Below are 18,556 nucleotides of genomic sequence, written 5' to 3'. Positions count from 1 at the left end.
TTTTTAATAGTGGTAAGTCAGAAAAATCTGTCAACATTTCATCCAGAAATTAAGCTATGCAACAAACAACATACGGACCCCCAAAAATTGTCGCAAACAAACAAATGGAAGCTTTAATGACCTTGACTGAATATACATCTCTTGCACAGTCGACCAAAGGGACGTATTTATACGTCCCGCACAAACAAATGGACACCCAACATTTGCAAGTGTTTATTTTTGCCAGTCAGAAAAAGACCCAAATTGACCATTAAAATTATTTATTTATTCTCCGATATCGTTCTCTAAATGTGTGGTATTTTTTTTAGGGAAGACGAATCGTCAAGTTGTTTCTAAACTGAATACCTTATTACATTAACATTATGGATTTTAATTTACATATGATTGAAGAAAAAGAGAGAGAGAGATTTAGAAGATACATGTACAATCTGTACATCTTATTTTTTTTTCTTTGAAAGAATGCTTTCAAGAGAAGCCTAATTATAACAGTATTTTTTTACCTTTCAAAGTGCAGAAACAAACTGCCTCGCACATTGCAATTGTGAGTCTTAACATATCTCGGCAATAAGATTTATTCGTAAAGTACGTGCAGAAATAGACAATCTAACACAGTAACAATGAGACTGTGTTGATAAAGAACAGGAAGTAGAATGCCTGGTTCATTTATAAAGACATTTTTTTTGCCTAAAGACAGAATGTCTAACACATCTAAATTCAGATATTTTATCAGGAGAAACTTAGTGCTTCGTTTGATGAAACGAGAACAATGACAGTCCGATATTTCATTTAACTAATACTACTTTTTTTCTAGTTTCTATTATATGTTTCCAACGTATAAAATCTTGGGAAAAAATCTTCCAGTACGACTATAAAATGCTTCTCGTTTGACAAATTGGCTGGTTGAACATTTTGTTAATTTATACCGTCTCTCAAAGTCGGTGAAACTTTTATTATTCCGGATGAATAATTAACAAAGATGACCATCTCAAATTAATCTCCGAACGTTAAACTTGAACAGTAATCTTATACAGTATGCGTAGATTAAGCTTGATAAAGATCACTGCCACAAGAAAAACGTCCAATAAAACGGACAACAATGTAAGATTATCGACGTGGTGCCATCATTTCATCTTAAATAACTCCTTTAGTTGTGTCTTATTCTATTAAATGCCAGTCTGTTATAGGTAGTTTAAATGGTTGAAGGGTTGAACAGTTATTCTTTTTAATGCACTTCTATATAGTTGAAAATTTGAAGCTGACAAATGGAAGTGATACTAAGGAATTGGTGCATTAACAGTAAATTTGTATTTCAAACCTATAACACTGTATTAAAGGTATCCAAAAGCATTCCGATCTCCATTTTCAGTTCCAGTTGTTAACTCAAATATAGTCGAAGGTTGTCCTTACGTACAAGGTGAAATGTGGACCATAATCTTTCCAAACAATTATTCCCTCACGTTACTTTTTTTCAGTAAGCTAACAGTTATTAGTTAATATTCCAAGAAACTAGAAATAAAGACTTGATACCCAAACATTACCAGTTTATGTACATAGAACTTAGGATCTGAACATAGCAGATCTTAATACAGCGGACACATGCAGTTACATCACTATTGTGGCTTATTCTCTATGCCGTCAAAGAAGATGGATTTAATCATGCATTGTAACAAAGTGAGAAGATGAGGATGCTATTCTACTGGTATTATATCAAGGTAATTTCAACGGGCAAAAACAACCGTATCATAAAAAAAAAACCGCATCAGTTTACCTAGATGCAATAATTAACATTGTTCAGTCATAGCGTTGAAAACCAAAAACGAACCAGGTGTATTTAAGAGGCAATGCCAGAGAAAACCAGGCAAAACCTTTCCAATTTGTTTTGAAAGAAATCTTCACTTTTGTATTTCTATATTACTAGTATCACAACTATATCATATCACTGTTATAATTAAGGAGATGTGGTATGATTCTTAATGAGACAATTATTCATCGGGGTCCTAAGGAGGTGGATGTAAACAACTTTCATCGATGAGCAAAACCCATATTGTATTGTAAGCTTTAACAGGCCAATGCATGACAAAACGTTAAATATTTCAAAAGAGAAAACCTTCGGACTGATTTATGTTATAACAGTACAGTTTACATCATGGGTAATTTTATCAGAACTTTTATTTGGATATATTTAAGCAGTTTCACTTTTGTTGATAAGTATGGAACACGTTGATATATATTCGAAGACTCGTCAGTGACCTAACATGTACAACTGAAGTAATCGTTCTAATTTTTATAAGATAGAAGATAGAAAAGATGGGGTCTTTATGATGCTTCGTAGCTGATACATCAAGGTGTGTGCATGTAAAAATATCGTTTGCCCAGAAACATGAAATACAAGCTAGACTGAAACAAATGATTTTTATTTGTTCTAAACAAAATATTTTAAGATATTAAAAAGAAGATGTGGTATAATTGCCAATGAGATAACCATCCACAAAAGATCAAAATGACACAAACATTAACAACTATAGGTCACCGTACAGCCTTCAACAATGAGCAAAGCCCATACCGCATAGTCAGCTTTAAAAGGCATCGATAAGACAATGTAAAACAATTCAAACGAGAAAAAAATAAAGAACATATATTTTAAATATATGAAAAAGTTTTTTAATGTCTAAACAAAATAGCACAAAAAAACCAATCTGCTTGCTTCTATCGACAAACGTTGAAGAGCATATATACCAAAAGTAAAGCAAATCATGGACAAGGAAAGCGAGGTATGCAAAAGATAAACGTCAGGTTTTTTTAAGATCGGAACGTAGGAGATCTTAATCTCAATGGTCCCCCCCCTTTTTTTAAGTTGTTGCATCTTGAATATCTGATTTCATGAATTAGACACGTACATGCATCAAAGCAGTTGGGCATGTTTATTTCAGTAAAAACTGGAATTCTTCATTTACCTCTACATACTATACAGCAATTAATCCACAACATATAAACTGATTTTGCTTATAAACATCAACAAATGAAACGTTGCAGATTGTCTTGTTTGACAGAAGCATCTGTTGTAATAGATTCAAGCACGTATTTCAATGAAGTAGATTATTTTATCTAGTCTGATTTATTCTTTGATGATTTAAGATTTTAAATAGAGATTTTCGACCAATTTGAATCATTTATATAAAAAAACTGATCGATTCCTTCGTTTTTTTATCTACAAATGTATAAAACAGTTGACTTTTTACTCATTTCAGATCTTTCTTTGACATGCGTTTTTTCCTATTTTCACATATTACAAATGTTTCAAACAGGTACACTGAAAATGTCATGCTGAAAGGATTTTTTTTACTGTCAACTCTTTACTAAGTTACAGACATTGTCTATCAATGGTACAATTGATATGACCATAAAAGCTTATTATTATTATAGATGTACACGTTTAAATATTCCTCAGGGCATCATTGGTTGTGAAAACCTTATTAAAAAAAATTAATCACTTGTATACAAGTAATGTAAAGAACATGATTGGGATATTTTTTTCTCTAAGTGGAAACTGAATGTAGTTTTTTCTACGTTATGACTAATCCGTGAGATACAATGTACATGTCATTTTGGCATAGCTGTTAGTAAAAGTCTTCCAAATTTTAAACATACTTGATGTGTAAATCAAGTTAAGACGAAGAATTAAACTTTTTTTCTGACAGCTGGAAGCAGATTAAAAATTTCTAACGATACTGTTTTAGATAACAATTCAGGTTGGCAATGCTTGCAATTACAGGAATATTTTTTTTATTTAAAGTTTGATAAAAAATAATTTGAAAAAGTCACAAGTATAATGCATAATTAAAAACAATTGTATAAATAGATTAATTGACTTACTGTGTTATAATTTAGTAAATTTGTGTTATCCTAGTTCAATTTCTTCAATCTGGGATAATTAGCACAGAAGATATTTATATGTAGACTTCTTCGAGTTGAAATATCGAATAAATCATTGATGAGCAAACCCATTTGGTGTGTCAACAACAAGAATTGACTTCCACCACATGTCTGCACATTTTCAATGTTACAAATGTTTTTTGATTGTATTTACGTCCTAGACAGTGCTCGGTTAAACTTTATTGAATCTATCTGAAAATGTTGTATTTGTTTGAATTAACCATTACGACTTTATTGACGCGAGGTTTAAACGATTAAAATGCGTATTGAGGTTTTTTTTCATCTTGCAAGCGCTCGATACCAACCATCACATACTTTTTTTATCTGCTTTTATATTACTGTGACTTGATTGTAATCTTTGTTGTCAAGGAAAACAATCATCTATCCGTTCTTAATCAGTTTTTTACATTAATAAATCGCCATCTGATAATTTTTCTTCTAACAAATTGATAGCTTTTTTTGCTAGTCTATTTTCAAATATTTGCCAATCTATATCCATGCGAAATTCTCATCTAGTTAAAGCGAGTCTTAGTAATTATAAAGTTAGTGACTTTACGATTCCATAATTTTCAAGGCAAAAACAAAATATATGACAAAATTTATAACAATAACCAGGGGTTCGGCGGGCAGAGCTAGAAACAAACGATAACCTTCCAATCTTAATATACAAATAATTAGAAGAAATAGAAGTTTCATAAAGGCATCCATTGTAAGGGATTTTAGAAAATGACATTCAAATTTGTCCAGTCGTTGAGGAATAATTGCAAATACAAATTAAACATCCACATTTTAGGCAATAACAAAGTCTACGATATGCCCAGTAATAAAAAAAATCGTATAAAAACAAAATAGAAGTGGCACAATGACATTCCATGGTTGAGATTCTAAGAATTTTTCAGTAAATTCAAATAAGACCAAAACTGTAAAAATCAATTACTAATGGCTGAACTAAATAAATCCGTATGGAGCACACACTAACAAACTAGACATAAGTCTATGTTATTCTTGTGGTTTTGTTCTTTTTGAGTTTTGATTCATTTGTATATTTTGGAGTTGAGCGTGGCGTTCATTTCGATGAACTTTTATACGTTTATCTTAAAGTCTGCCTCCTCGTTCAAGATTTTCCCACTGCATTAAAGACCCAAAGTGACATTAGGCTTTGGTCTCCTCTTTGGTCGCGTTGTTTTCTGTTTGACTATTTATCAATCTATCCCGTTAAATAACATTAAACAATAGACACAAAGTACCGAATTAAGAGCAGTTATTGAAAGTTGTTCAAAGCCAAATGAAATATAATTTTCCCATTCTTAAGTATTGATCATTACACATCATAAACAATCCAAAAAAGGCCTGACCTTGTGTAATGCCAAAATAAAGTTTAAAAGCTAAACAACGTTTTCGAGTTATCAAGATAATTTGTTATTCGGTTGCGTACGGTACCGTATACATTTGCGCTTAATATTTCATAGAACATAGTTTCTAAACACAAATTAAGATAATATTACGAATAGAGTTTACCCGTTCATCGCGTCTGATAACCCTTTCCATCAACATGATTTTAAAAGATTTAAACAAAACATTGGTATATTTTTGGAAAATGAATGAACGTTTCCGATAAGGAAGTTGATGCCTACGAGATCGTTGTCACTGTTGTATGCTGAAAATCAACACTAAACGTACCAGTTACTTTTTCTAATACCAATAATAAGCATTTGAGGTTGAGGAACAAGCTCTTATTCATTTTGAAATACATTTCTTGCATGTTTCATTAGTACAATACTTACGTGTGCCTCCATGTGTACAACAATAGCTATAATGAATTAATTGTTTGTGCACTTTCGGCCAATAAAGTATAATCCCGAAACAAACTTTTTGTTCAACTCTCAAACTAGAAGTTTTAACCCTTATCACATATTTTTATTGTTCCTTTATGACAAAAACTAGATTTAATAGAAACAAATCATATAAAGAGACTTTTTTTTTGTATTTCCCACATTATTAAACCAAACGTTGGATTTTAACTATGTGAATATCAACTGACATTTCTTTATATGTCAATATTTGGATATTATCTACTCAAAATTACAAATTAACATTACCATTGTAAAATTTGTTATAATTGAACTATGACACAAAAATTATATTGACCTTATTTATATATAGAAAGTTTTATAAGACCCCTGTATAAGGCAGTATTGTTGTTATATAAATATTTTACCTTCAATAAGAAACGATAAATGTTTGGCTTTGTTAGGGCTGTTTGCTTTTTCTGTTTATTCTTTTTTTCAATTTAAACTGTTCAGTGCATATCTTTGTTGAAAAGTCTACTTTTACAAATAAAATAAGAAGAAGGTTATCCATAAATCAATAATTTTAAGACTATTGTAATTCATATGAATACGTGACACTGAAATGAATATTATTCGCCATTTTTGTGGTTTCTCATTATATTCCGCAAAGAACGTGTCAAGGGCATAGATAGAAGCATAAAGCTCGCAAAAATATTAATTTACTAGTTACTGTATATTAATTTTACAGTAGATTACTACTTATTGGATTTCAAGTAAATAACTAAATAAAAAATATGTTTGATTTACGTCAGAGTAAGTGTAAATAAACAAAAGAAACGTTCTGCATACGTCAATGAGTAGGTAACATAACGAAGGAAATGACCATAAACCACCAGGGAGTAACATAGTACGGTCCTCACTATAGAAAAGAATAGTGTATATTTCCCAGAATAAAAAGTGTGCGCACAAAGATATGATCATATTATCGTACAAAATAATTAAATAATGAGCAATCAAATCTCAACATATATATAGAAACGCAACATTAGAAGAAATATATTTTATTTCAAATTTTCAACATTATTTAAAAACAAACAGAAACACATCCAGCTGAAATTTAACTCACTGGTTGTTCAGAACTTAAAGTTCGATTATATAAATATCAAAGTTTATGACATTTTAGACTGTAGGGTTGAGATGAAATCACTTCGAATATAAAAAAGATGTGATATGATTGCCAATGAGACAATGCTCCACAAGAGACCAAGTGACACAGAAATTAACAACCATAGGTCACCATAAGCCTTCAACAACTAACAAAGCCTATACCACATAGCCAGTTATAAAAGTCCCCGAGATGAAAAATGTAAAATAATTCAAATCAGAAAACTAACGGCTCCTGACTTGGAACATGCACATACATGCAGAATGAGATGGGGGTAAACATGTTAACAGGATACCAACCCTTCCATTACCTGGGACAGTGGTGTAACAGTGCAACATAAGAACTTATACAAATATCTGTTGTGCGCACTATTAACCTGTATTATGACACGGACCTGTCTCGGCATAGACTCAATCATTCGACCAATATGGTCTAGCGGAATTCTCATATAAAGAGTACTACTAGTATTCCATTCGTAATACCTTTTTAGAGGGAGAGTAGTGGGGTAATATTTACAAATTATGTCAGTCAAAAATATCCTTTAATATTTGAAATGGTTATTAATCATATTTGAATAAATTGAATGCATGTAAAAGATCATTTAAATCTGACAATAAATCAGAGAATGACTTGCTAAAATGATTACAATGTTCCGACCTTATCTTTTCACTAGTATTTGTAAGAGCAAACAAAATTGTAATAGATTAAAGATTTATACTTTTCATATTTTAATACTATAGTAATCGTTTGATCTATTATATAACCATTTAACTATTTTAACAGAGAGAATATCAACCTCAGCGTTAAATCAAAAACTGTCAAAACATAGTTTAAATTACTGAAAGCCGTTACCGTATCACACTATGACACCTAATGTATGAAAGTCCTTGAAGTAGGACTGGTTGTTCGTTGGGTTCATGATTGTCAATCCTTTTTATTTAACAATGTACAGTTTTCTTGATCTGTTTGGTCTGTCTTCTTGCTTTACTGGTGTCTATTTGTCTTCGATAAAATGTTTTGTTTGTTTTGCCTCTCTTCTCCGGTTTCGGCTGTCAGGAAGTTCGACATATACAATCTACATGTTTTACACCAATCTTAACTTGCAGTTTCGTAAAATATTACTTTCAATAGACTATTTTCATATTAACGACTTTTGACTCTAGTTTATATTATTTTTCGACAGGTTACCTACGACATCCTGGTACTCGGTCAATTAAGATCATAATTATAATAACTTATACCCCAGTCCCAGTAGGCCACGATCGCACTACGATCTGTGAAAAAAATGCAAATTTTGATGATCGTGGTACGATCGTGTAGGTCGCAGTAAGGTCGTACCACGGTCGTGGTGAGGTCTTCAAGATCGCGAAGAGCGTGGCCAACTTTGAACATGTTCAAAACAATCGTGGTGCGGTCGTGGATAAATTAGGTCGTAGTAGAAGCGTAGTGAGAGCGCACTAAGATCGTAGTAAGATCGCAAAGGTCGCTGTACAATCGTAGCGAGAGCGTAGCGAAAGCGTGATTCTATTCGGAGATATTGCGCTACGATCTCACTGCGACGTTATCACGACCTTACTACGACATCACGTTCTCACCGCGACCCAACTACGCTACCACTACGACTTTACCACGCTGTTCACGACCATAGTACGATTCTAGCACGCCCTTGTCGTCCTCATCACGCTCTTCTCATGACCTTATTACGTTCAAACTACGACCATCATTTTCATTGTCATTTTCACATAAAATATATTAAAAAAAAATCCCTAGATTTTTTTTGTCTGAATGTTTTTATCCATTTGCTCTAACGGCTCAACCATGCTTCTCGTTTTTATATAGATTAGACCGTTGGTTTTTCCCGTTGTTAAAAATGATTTTAACATTAGTATTTTTTGGGGGACCCTTTATAGCGTGCTGTTCGGTGTGAGCCAAGGCTCCGTATTGAAGGCCGTACCTTGGACTATAATGGTTTATTTTTATAGATTTTTACGTTGATGGAGAGTTGTCTCATTGGCACTCATACCACATCTTCCTATATATATTGACACATCTGTGTCATCTCTTCTATCGTTCACTAAAATATCGTCATTTGAGCTTTATGGACCAACAATAGGTTGTAATTTAGGTTTGATTGGTCGTTCCGACATCTCTTGATATTATACTACTTATGTGTATAGTATCAGTTTAATTGAATTCTGGAGCTGACATGTCAGTTAACTGCTAGTAGTCTGTTGTTATTTATGTATTATTGTCATTTTGTTTATTTTCTTTAGTCACATCTTCTGACATCGGACTCGGACTTCTCTTGAACTGAATTTTAATGTGCGTATTGTTATGCTTTTACTTTTCTTCATTGGCTAGAGGTATAGGGGGAGGGTTGAGTTCTCACGAACATGTTTAACCCCAATATTTTTGCGCCTGTCCCAAGTCAGGAGCCTCTGGCCTTTGTTAGTCTTTTGTTAGTACTATTTTAAATTTTAGTTTCTTGTGTACTATTTGGAGTTCAGTATGATGTTCATACTTTGCTCCCTCTGCCTCTGCCTCTACATCAACCCATACCACCACGCCCACGTGTTCTAGTAGATTTTGGTGGCATGACTGTATTGTTTCCGAGAAATCTCCGTTTTAACCAGAAATAGGAGGAATGGAACTATATTGATATGAAACACGATATTGACGGTATTGCTGAGAACGTAGTAAGATCGCGGTATGAACGTAGTTTAATCGTGGTAAGAACGTGCTATACTCGCAGTAAGATCGTGTTGCAATCGGATAACTCGTGGTATGGTCGTAGTGAGAACGTGAAGAGCGTAGAGAGATCTTTATAAGCGTAGTGAGGTCGCAGAATAAGCGCGGTGAGAACGTGGTTTAATCGTAGCGGGATCGTTGTAGAAGCGTAATGAGGACGTAGTAGCATCGTGAAAGCAACGAAAATTAACATGTTCATGCCGTTCATACCGCGACCGCACCACCAACTAAATTTTTTTAGAGCGTGGTGCGATCGTGGTCTAGTGGGACTGGGGCTTAAAACCAAACATTTCATCGGTGTAATTTGAGGGGTAATTTTACTATTTTCAGAGTTTGTCGTGTAAAGAATGATATGAAGCAGTATAGTTTCACCCAATAATTGTACAGATTATGAGCTTGACTTTACTTCTTTACGTTGCTCTAATTTAACTTGGTACCACTGAGGAGGTCATAGGTAACCTGTCGAACGGAGTCCAAAGTCGGTAATATGAAAAAAAGAGTATTGTTTCGTCTTTTACAACCTATTTATTTGACCATGTGAAGATTGCAATTTTCAATAGAAAAACCCGTTACATTTAAAAGAATAGATTTTGTTTGGTCTGTACATTTTATACTTAACTAAAGTGTTCGATAATCACTATTACGAGAGGATATAAACTAAAAATCTAATTTTCCCACACAACTAACAATGATTTCTGATAAATCTAATTGGTTTTTACAACAAGGAACAATACTATAGTCAGATTTTTATTGAAACTGAGTAAAGCAAGTTTTTTCTTCTTAAAAGCTGAAATAACAATGAAAACAATAAAGTTATCAATAAAATATCACGGGTCATACTGACTGGCAACACTGCATTACAATGTTGAAAATCCTTTACATTTTAAGAGAGGCAACTTTATGTTATGTGCTTTCATTCAGACAAAATATCTGTCAAATTGAGTTATTAATATTCATGTTATAAAATAGTTTTAAATGCACCGAAGAATTGATTCCGACGTTTATTATTATTCGGGATTATTTATAGACCATGACATGAAAGACTCGTAATATTTGCGTATAGAAAGCATTGCTTGACACATGCTACAACAGATTTTCAATTCAATTATCTTGACGATTTCTTATTTGAAATGATTGATGTTTTAATGTTCTGTTTTAATTTCATTTGTCTGATTTTTTGTTAATCTTTCTACAAATCCAACTTATTTATTGTATTAAATATTTCCTTAATATGCTTGAACATGTCAATTTATTAAATCGTTTTTATAAGTTGTATATTTCGAGCTTTAAAACGCCCTGAATCTCAAAATGGGAAATACCAATTATAGACTAATATCAAGATACTGCTATTATTATGAAACTTCCTGACCGACAAAAACTTCTAATAGATACCAAATGATATCTCTTGAAGAGTCTCTAAATTCAGGAGAGAAATAACCATATGACTATGTAAAGAACTTTCTAATCAAAAACTTAACGGAAACCAAATTTCAACAAAAGGATGCTTACAAACAAAAAAATCAAAACGAAAAGGACAATTACAAGCAAAATAAACAAAAAGGAAAGGACAGTTACAAGCAAAATAAACAAAAAGGAAAGGACAGTTACAAGCAAAATAAACAAAACGAGAAGGACAGTTACAAGCCAAATAAACAAAAAGGAGGATGCGTACAAGCAAAATAAACAAAACTAAAAGGACAATTAGAAGCAATATAAACACAAAGGAAAGGATACGTACAAGCAAAATAAACAAAAAGGCAAAAATCACGTATACACGAACTTGGATATACTGCAAGCCATCTCGAGAATTTAAACTGAAAATTTAAAATCCACCCATTCCATTCTACATTTTAATTTTCAAGGCAGTACTTTGGAGTAAATTAATGCAATGCAGCGACATCTTCAAACATACTATACGTACATATACGAACTTGTGAAATGGCCAGGATGATTTTTTCAGAAAATCAATCAAGTGCAAAATAAACTTTGAAGTCTCTATTTAAACTGTAAATAAATAGTTCAGATTAAGTGCTTACACGGAAACAGTATATTGTTAGTTACTGTCTATAATATTTGTTGTCGTTTTTTTAGCAAAAATCGTCGATGAATTTTCTGTTTTGTCATGCAACGGCTTTTTATGGCTTATTAAAGAAATGTGTTCTTTGTTGAGTGTCAAGCGGTGATCTCAAGTTGTTCACATATATTTACTTGATAAGTATATAGAAAACTGGCAAAATAGAATATTAACACAAGATGTTGGTAAAAAATTGCGGACTTATAAATTGTTTAAAGACAGTTATGGAAGTGAATTATATTTATCTAAAAAAATATCTTATAGATATAGAAGTGCTTTTGCTAAATTTAGATGCGGAGTAGCTCCGTTGAGAATTGAAACAGGGCGGTATGAAAATAAAAATGTAGACGAAAGAGTGTGTTTTATGTGTAATGATAACATAGAAGACAAAAAACATGTAATACTATTGTCGGTGATTTAGAGACAGTTTAACTTACGCGTCAAACGTTAACACTACTTTTAACGCCGTTTCCATTCACATTGTTAACGTCATCATTATCTTCTGTTAACGTTGTGCTATTGTTATGTATCATGTTGCTATATTGAGTTCAGATTATACGATCAAACGAACCAGACGTTGTTTTACTGCCTGTCTAGACTTTAGTTAACCCATCCGTCACATTGGTGCTGTGACCAGAGGATATAATGACGAAAAAGAAAGCCATTCGAGTGGGCCATCGAGGAGCCGCGAGGAGATTAATGTCAAAGATTGAAGAGGAATTAGAGAAAGAAACAACACAACGCGACGAAATAGAAAGCCTATGTGAAACCTTGAAGAAAAAGAGGGATATTCTTTCGGAACTTGATAGCGAAATTTTAGAGGAGATTGCAGAGGAAAACATGGAAGCAGAGATAGAAGACTCAGATCGGTATGTTTTAGATATAGAACGAATTTTGACAAAAGTACGCAATTCATCAAGTTCAAAACAGAAAAATAAATCAAATGAAACTAGCTCTAATCAGAACTTAAATCCAAATGCAGCAGATTTTGTTTTCATCAACTCCACATCTACATGTAATACTCCACATCCCATGCAGAATAATGATATGCAATACAGATCGTCAATGAGCGCAACAAATTCTAGCATCTACCACAAGCTACCAAAATTGAATCTACCATATTTTAATGGCAATTTGTTAAACTGGCAACCTTTCTGGGATGCGTATCAATCAACAATACACGATAACCAAACATTAACAGACGTGCAGAAATTTACGTATTTGCAAAATCAGATTCAGGGAATAGCCGCGCAATGTATCGCCGGTTTACCACTCACAAGTGCAAATTACTATCAAGCCGTATCAATACTGAGAGAGAGGTTTGGTCAGAACCACAAAATCACGAACGCATATATTCAGAATTTAATTGATTTACCCGCACCGAGGTCAAACGCAGACAGTTTGAGAAACTTTTCCGACAGAATTGAGTGTAGCATACGCGGATTAGAATCGTTAGGAACAAACGAGAGTACATTTGGAGCCATTCTTACGCCTATTATATACAATAAATTGCCGTCCGACGTACGAAAAAACATAACCCGAGATCGCGGAAACGACGACTGGGACATCGAATCATTGAGAACAGCAATAAAGAGGGAAGTATGCGTACAGGTCGCAGGACAATCTACAGGTCAGAGTAATGAAGATTTAGAAATTTTACCGACCGCTTCGTTTATTGCCGAAACATTTCCAGGAAAGAACAGGAAACAGTCACGTAAGAAATGTTTATTTTGTGAAGAATCCCATCATCCAAATACATGCAAAAACGTGAAAGATGTTGAGAAACGAATTGAAATTGTGAAGCGAAAAAAGGTATGTTTTAACTGTTTCGGAAGTCATAGAGTAGCTGAATGTAAGTCTGAATTTAAATGCCGCCAGTGCGGAAAGAGACATCACACGAGTATACATGTACAAGTACATAACACAGAACCAAAGAGCTTGACCGAAAGCCAGTATAATACACAAAAGACCGTAGCACATACTGCCGTAGAGGAAACGCCACTAGAGCTAACCACATCATTGCATTCTACTGTTACTGCACATACAGATGTTTTACTGAAAACTGCTGTAACTCCAGTTTGGTCCGAAAATCGATCTATCATGACAAATATTTTACTTGACGAGGGAGCACAGAATTCATTCATAACTGAAGATTTAGCTAGAAAATTAGAAATTGAGTCCACCGAAAAGATTGCACTGAAAATATCTGGATTTGGAGGAAACGAAGGACAAGTTCGTCATCTTGATAAAGCAAACATAGCTATTGAAACAGTTGACAATCAAAGAATAGAAATTGAAGTAATAATTGTACCGAAAATTGCCGCTCCTATTCAGACAAAATCACAAAAGGAAATCAAAGCACTGCCATACTTACGTGGTTTACGACTCGCACATCCGATATGCGCAGAAGACAAGTTTAACATATCTTTATTGATTGGCGCAGACTATTACTGGTCAATAGTTGAAGATGAAATAATAAGAGGAAATGGACCGACCGCAGTTAAGTCGAAAATTGGTTACCTCTTGTCGGGACCCGTACTTACTAAGAACGGAAGTACTTCAAAACAGTCAGCAATGCTGAATATTTTGACTGATCACAGAGCCGTTGTTTGCGACTTGGAAAAGTTTTGGAACTTAGAAGCGTTGGGGGTTTCAGGAAGCGATACCATTAAAAGTCAGTCTGAAGTTGTACGAGAATACGGAGAAAAGTCTATAATACTAGAAAATGGAAAGTACACAGCTAAGTTACCATGGAAACCAGATTTCCTTCCGCTGCCGCATAACTTGGAATTGGTTAAACAGAGGACAGGAAGCGTTATTAGACGTCTAGCAAACAAACCTGATTTATTAAAAATATATGGAGATATCATAATGGAGCAGGAGAGAAGACATTTTATTGAAAAGGTTGAGGAAACAAAACTTCCTACCGATCGACCCGTGCACTATATCCCGCATCATCCAGTTTCAAAGGAATCATCTACTACGCCAATACGCATTGTTTATGATTGTAGCTGCAAAGATGGAAGAGATAATCCAAGTCTAAATGAATGCTTAGAATCACACCCACCTGTTATGAATGACATTACGGGAATACTTATGAGATTTCGCGCTAAGAAATATGCTACAACATCAGATTTAGAAAAGGCATTTCTACAAATACAGCTCGACGAGAAAGACCGAGATGCAACGAGGTTCTTATGGCTTAGCGATTCTACAAACACATCAAGTCCGCTAATAACATATCGCTTTAAGTCCGTACTCTTCGGAGCTACATGTTCGCCATTCATTTTGAGCGCCACACTTCTCAAGCACTTTAAAGAAAATCCGGGAAAACTTTCAGATACACTTGAAAATGGGTTATATGTGGACAACATTTTAACTAGCTTTGATAACGAAAATGACGTAATAGATTATTACAGGAGATCGAGAGAATTACTTACGAAAGGCGGATTCAACCTACGCTCATGGAATTCAAACAGTCCAAAATTACAAGAAATCGCTAGCAAAGAACAAACCTTAGACAAAGATGAGCTTACTAAAATTCTTGGTATGCAATGGAACGCTAAATCGGACAAGCTGTTTTATCAAAGTAACACGTTCGAGATGGACAAAAAAGGAAAACTGACTAAACGATATATTTTACGGCAATCATCCAAGATTTTCGATCCGTTAGGACTATTAAGCCCAGTTACTGTAAAAGCGAAAATCTTTATGCAATCACTTTGGAAGCTAAATTTGGAGTGGGACGAAATATTACCGGAAGATATCCAATCAAAATGGATATTAATTTCACGAGATCTAGCATCGAGCTTAGAAACAGAGATTCATCGAAGTACTCAAACACAGAACGAGAATAACAGAAAATTACCAACTCTTCATGTATTTACCGATGCTTCAACTCATGCGTACGGCGCATGCGCGTACATCTTGTATGACAGAAAACCAACAATAGTAATGGCAAAGAATCGAGTTGCGCCTATCAAGACTATAACTTTACCAAAATTAGAGCTTATGGGGGCTGTAATTGGAGCAAGACTTGCTGATCATATCTGCAAAAACTTTCCAGAAACTTTCAGTGAAATACAATTTTGGAGTGATAGTCAAATCGTACTAAGTTGGCTTTCATCCGTAAAACCACAGAGACAATTTATCAAAAACAGAATTGAAGAAATTAAAAGTTTGTGTAGAGATAATGTATGGAGATACTGCCCTACAAAAGACAACCCCGCAGATCTACTTACACGTGGAATAACATCTGAAGAACTGCAACAGAACGAAATATGGTTTAGTGGACCTAAATGGTTAAACAGCAAAGAAGATTGGCCGACATGGAACGGAAATAACGTAACGTCTAGTGTATGTACAACTATGTCGGAGAACGATGACAAAATTGAGTCTATGGAGAAAAATCAAAATGTATGTATTGGTATAGGAGAAATCATAGATATCGAACGGTACAATTCTTATAGAAAACTAACCCGCATTACCGCATATGTAATGAGATTCGCAACGAACTGCAAAGCAACAGAAACTGAACGAAAGAAAGATTTGTTACGTAGTGATGAAATTAAAAATGCAAAATTCCTATGGATAAGATATACACAAGGTAAAATATTTAGTGACGAAATAAATTGTATAGATAATTCTACAAAACGCAAAACACTTGTGCGACAATTAAAGCTCTTTCTAGACGAAAAGCAATTATTACGATGTGGTGGCCGCCGAATAGACAATGCGACATTAGGAGAAACAGTCAAGTTTCCATATCTGTTACCGGCAAAGGACCGTCTCACACATTTGATAGTGTTAGAAGCACATGAGAATACACTACATTCAGGAATAAATATCACTCTAGCATACATACAACAAACATTTTGGATTCCGAAATTAAGACAGTGCGTCAAATCTATATTGAAGAAATGTGTAACGTGCCGAAAAGTAATCGGAAAATCTTATCCCGCACCAGAAATTCCACCATTACCAAAAGAGAGAGTTCAAGATGCCACACCCTTTAGCATAACCGGTGTAGACTTCACAGGTGCGCTAACGACAAGAAACAGACACAACGAAGAATCGAAGGTTTACATTTGCCTATTTACATGTGCTGTCACTCGAGCCGTACATTTGGAATTAGTTTACGATCTCAGCGGAGAATCTTTTTTATTGTGTTTCCGGAGATTTGTAAGTCGACGATCAGTGCCGAAAATAATGATGTCAGATAATGCGCTAACATTTAAAGCTGCTTCAAACGAAATTTCACGACTTTGCAATTCTAGAAAAGTTAAAGAAAATATTCAGAATTATGGCATTGAATGGAAGTTCATCCCAAATAGAGCTCCATGGTTCGGGGGCATGTGGGAAAGAATGATTGGCTTAACAAAAATATCACTTAAGAAAGTATTAGGACGTGCACATGTCAACAATGAGACTCTAAGGACTGTATTAACAGAGATCGAAGCCACACTCAACGATCGACCAGTGACGTATATTTCAACAGATATCAGAGATCCGGAGCCGCTTACACCATCCCATCTTATACATGGACGAAGGATAACAACTTTACCGTATGGATCGTCAAAAAGTGCTATTGACAATCTAAATATTTGTGAATTAACACACACAAACTTGAACAATCAAGCGATACGACAGAGACAATTGATTGAGAACTTCTGGACAAGATGGAAAGGAGAATACCTTACTTCATTGCGAGAATATCACCAAAGAGCTGGAGTCGACGTTCGGAAGATCAAAGAAGGCGATGTTGTTCAGATACACGACGAATCAAAGCGCGTGCATTGGAAACTTGGAGTTGTGCAGGACACTATTAAAGGCAAGGACGGCTTAGTACGCGTCGCTATGGTGCGTACCAAATCAGGAATTACAAATCGACCCGTGACGAAACTCTACCCATTAGAAGTCAACAGCATGGACTGTTATCTGAGACGAAGTGAACGAAGAAACTAACGTGTGTGAACAGACTTGTTAATTTTTCTTATTTGTGAAAAGACTGTAAATTCAAAGAGTTTTTTACGTAATTTAATAATTTAATCCTTTTTTCATTATTTGTGAGATCAATCTATTTTTGTTCTTTCCGCATGCCACTACATATCACAGCTAATGGACATTGCATCTGGTGGCCCCGAGTATGTCGGTGATTTAGAGACAGTTTAACTTACGCGTCAAACGTTAACACTACTTTTAACGCCGTTTCCATTCACATTGTTAACGTCATCATTATCTTCTGTTAACGTTGTGCTATTGTTATGTATCATGTTGCTATATTGAGTTCAGATTATACGATCAAACGAACCAGACGTTGTTTTACTGCCTGTCTAGACTTTAGTTAACCCATCCGTCACAACTATCATGTCCTTTATATGCAGATTTGCGCTTTTGTTTATATAGCGAAGCTATGAAATATAATGTAGATTTTAATGATTTGTCTGATGATGATAAATTTGTTTATTTATTTAAAAACATTAATTGTTATGATATGGTTGCCAAAACCTGCTTTGATATTTTAAGTAGAAGAAATACCTTTTATATTCTTAAAATGAAATTATTTTAATAATCGTATGTATTTTAACTAGTTTTATATAGAAATTGTTTTATAGTCTCTCATAATTCTTAATAGAATGGTACTTGTAATTTATATTTGTGTATTGTCTGTTTTATAGTGTGTATATACTGTGTATGTACTGTATATTTATGTATTGCAAGTAGTGAGATTTTAATAAAATATTGAATCTGAATCTATATCCTCGTCCTTTGTTTCATATTCTTGTTCTATTATTTAAAATTGAGGAAGGAAATGTGGAATGTGTCAAAGCGACAATAACCCGACGA

General features: G+C 34.1%; 2 protein-coding genes across 3 annotated transcripts in view; one reads left to right on the top strand and one right to left on the bottom strand.

Annotated features, from left to right (window-relative positions):
• LOC134706550 (secretin receptor-like) overlaps positions 1-5,833 on the bottom strand; it is a 58,505-nt gene extending 52,672 nt beyond the window's left edge. For both annotated transcript variants that reach the window (XM_063565578.1, XM_063565580.1), the window contains exon 1: positions 5,718-5,833. The gene's annotated coding sequence lies outside the window, so the exon portion shown is untranslated. The remainder of the gene's footprint in view (positions 1-5,717) is intronic.
• Positions 5,834-12,355: 6,522 nt separating this feature from the next.
• On the top strand, positions 12,356-17,674 carry LOC134705615 (uncharacterized). The gene has a single exon (XM_063564337.1). It carries the CDS (start codon positions 12,356-12,358, stop codon positions 17,672-17,674), a length of 5,319 nt encoding a protein of 1,772 aa, XP_063420407.1.
• The last annotated feature ends 882 nt before the right edge of the window (positions 17,675-18,556 follow it).

This window comes from Mytilus trossulus, chromosome 2, assembly GCF_036588685.1.
Source record: "Mytilus trossulus isolate FHL-02 chromosome 2, PNRI_Mtr1.1.1.hap1, whole genome shotgun sequence".
NCBI lineage: Eukaryota > Metazoa > Mollusca > Bivalvia > Mytilida > Mytilidae > Mytilus > Mytilus trossulus.
This window is presented reverse-complemented; position numbering and strand designations above follow the sequence as displayed.